This window comes from Chenopodium quinoa, unplaced genomic scaffold, assembly GCF_001683475.1.
Source record: "Chenopodium quinoa cultivar QQ74 unplaced genomic scaffold, ASM168347v1, whole genome shotgun sequence".
Classification (NCBI taxonomy): Eukaryota; Viridiplantae; Streptophyta; class Magnoliopsida; order Caryophyllales; family Amaranthaceae; genus Chenopodium; species Chenopodium quinoa.
The window spans coordinates 1,984,362-1,987,346 of NW_018744041.1; the positions used below are offsets into that span (position 1 = coordinate 1,984,362).

A 2,985-nucleotide genomic window follows, 5' to 3' on the forward strand; every position below is an offset into this window, starting at 1 on the left:
CGGAGGTAGTATGTTGATATGTATCAAATAAAATATTAATAGACCTGCATCTTAATGCCTTGATGTTCAAATTTTGAATCATCTGGAATGACTCTACCATTAATTTTAAGTTTCATAAACATTAATATATCCAATTCAATGTCCTTATTCCATTATAAGTTGAATGTATTATGAATTGAACACTTGTGTTGAAATTTTAAGTACATGTCCCATAACTCTTATTATAACTTACTCAAACCAATTTACACAATCCAATTTTTTCCTATTTTTTCTCCTTTAACGACACGTTTTCTCTCACATTCTGCAGAATTAACTCAAAATCACTTTTCTTAAGTGCTAACGCCCATTGTATTTCTCCTAGTTACAATTTACAAATCAACTAATACAAGTATTATTCTCCCTCATCACAAAAAATATTACACAAAATTAAATTTATTTTCTCTAAATTTTCTTCTTCTCCAAGGAAATAAAAACAAACTAGTAGTAGAACAATAGTTAGCACCCCCAAAAAAAAGAGGAAAGAAACCCTACCCCATCAAACCCCATCCCCTCTTTGTCCTTAGCCCCCCTCCTATCCCATTCCTTCAATCTTGCTCTTCTCTCTCTCTCTCTCTCCTCAAAACTCAAAAGTTAACCCACAAAAACCCACCATCAATTTACCACCATTAATACTCACCATGAAGCTCAACAAAAGCAAAAACAAAGGCAAAGTTCACCCTTCTCCTTCTTCCTCCTCTTCTTCTGCAACTATCAATGTCGATGACCCAATTTCTTCACTCAATCATCTCCTTCCAACTGCGATTCTTACTCTCATCTCCATTCTCTCTCTTCAAGACCGTGAAGCTCTCGCTTACATGATTACTCATTCCCTCAAATCTTCTACTCTTAACTACTGTTCTTACTCAAATTTTGACCAAAAAAGCAAGAAAAAATCCAACAAAAAATCATTTTCTACATTAATACCCACAACTACAAATCATTCATCTCCCTGCTTCGATTGTTGTTGTTTTGATTGTTTCTCCCATTTTTGGAATCGCTGGGATTCTTCCACTCATAGTGAGCTTATTCATCAAGCCATTGAAGCCTTCGAAGAGCACCTTGCCTCAACGGAGAAGACGAAAACGACGTCGTCAAAGAAGAAGAAAGACAACAACAATGGAAGAAGTAGCAGTAGAAAGAAGGAGAAAACGGTGAGTGCTGACGTGGAGGAGAGAGAATCTTGTGGGTCATCTACTTCTCTAACGCCGGAGATTCTTCCTCCAGTTTTTGATGATGAAGAAGAAAGTAGTAAAAATGAAGTGAAAGAAGAAGTTGGGTCGCCGGAGATTCTGGTGAGTGCTGACGTGGAGGAGAGAGAAAATGAGGAACATCCAGTTTCCGGTGAAGAAAGTGGGGCCCAGAAAGAGTTGCAGCAACACGAGCAGCAGCAGCACAAAGGGTTGGCGAGGAAGGTACTTCCGGACGTCATTGGGTTATTTCATTCTCGTTTTTGGAAGAATCTTTGGGGTCCGAATGTGTGATAAAAGGAAAAAGAAAAATACAAAGTATTAAAAATTTTTAAAAAAAAATGAAAAATGGAAAAGCTTAGTCAAAATTACTCCTTCAACCTCTCTATTTTTTTTTGTTTGAATTAATTTTCTTAATCTTTAAGAGAAGGGTTATTAAGGAAGTGACTAAAGTGTTGTTATTGGGGTGATATATGATATAGTAGCTGTTAATGTCAATTAAATGTTGGTAGTTAAAATGGTCGGATGTATACTTTATATGCATTTGAATAGTAGTAAAATTAGTCATTTTTGTTGGTAAGTATTTCTAAATTTCTTGTGAATTATTATTCAATTTGTTTCGGCAAAAAATGAGCTAACCGGGCCTTGGAGGGGTGTCTGAGAACCTCGAATTTGGGCCTTGAATGGACCTGCAAAATGAACCCCGAGCCCCGGGGATTGAACCCGGGGCGGAGCCTCCGACGCCCAAGTTAGTTGCCAAACAATGCATATTTTGAGAGGAGTTTAGGAGAGAGAGTGGAGGAGTATGGTCATCTTAGATGATAAGAGTGATCTTCTTTTACCTTATGCCCTTTGAGGGGTATTTATATGAGTACATAAGTGGGTTTATGAGCCCTAAAATTACATATGTGGGCCGTTGAAGGCCATATTGATGTATTTGACTTATTTGGGGCCTTTTATACCTTTTTTATGCCCTTTGGGCTTATATGGGTAGAGTTACCCAAGACTAAAATGGGTATGACCATTTTAGTACCCAAACACAATTAATATAAATTTTTGAGAAGTTGGAGTTGTATGTGTCATTGAGTTGATGATTAGGTAAGAATTGAGATGACATTAACCAATGTCCAATGTGATGTTTTGCTAGGAAATGAGATGTCTTTCTTACCTTTTTTGAAAAAAACTTTGGGACTAAATTTATGCCAGGCATTTTGAATTTACACTAGATTCTAGCTAGTTTAGTGCTTTAGTGTTTAGGATAGTAAAGCCGTAATCAAATTTCTTATTCATCACTACTTACCATTACTTACCATTTGTAAAATAATTACTGTGTTTTATTACTCTCTTACTGACAAAAATTGTAGGATTACTGGCCATTTTCCAAAAAAGATGAATATGAATAATTTTTTTCTTTGTTTATCTTCCTTGATTTTAGTGGGAAATTTGGAAGTAATGAGAAGAAAATACAATAAAAATTCATTTTGATCGTCAATGTTAAATCCTTGATTTTTTCCCTCTTGAAATCTTGTTATCTTTTGTTTTCATTTTTTTTTAATAATAATAAAAATTGAAAAAAAGCAATTTTTAAAAATTATTTTTTGGGGGTTAGGAGATGGGTCATTTTGTAAATTAGGTAAAAAACAGGTCCTTGGTGAAAAAGACCAGTGAAAAAATAGAGGGTAGAGGTCAGAAATTGTAGATAATATAGTAGGAGTAGCTGACCGTATTACGAAACCCCAAAAAATGTGTCACGCTTTCA

General features: G+C 35.3%; 1 protein-coding gene across 1 annotated transcript; it reads left to right on the plus strand.

Annotated features, from left to right (window-relative positions):
- Positions 1–253: 253 nt before the first annotated feature.
- LOC110690520 lies at positions 254–1,809 on the plus strand. The gene has a single exon (XM_021867373.1). The coding sequence runs from the start codon at positions 678–680 to the stop codon at positions 1,518–1,520; it is 843 nt and encodes a 280-aa protein (XP_021723065.1). The 5' UTR covers positions 254–677; the 3' UTR covers positions 1,521–1,809.
- Positions 1,810–2,985: the final 1,176 nt, after the last annotated feature.

Coding starts and splice junctions, on each gene's coding strand:
- LOC110690520 (XM_021867373.1), top strand. CDS start 678: ATGAAGCTCAACAAAAGCAAAAACAAAGGCAAAGTTCACCCTTCTCCT.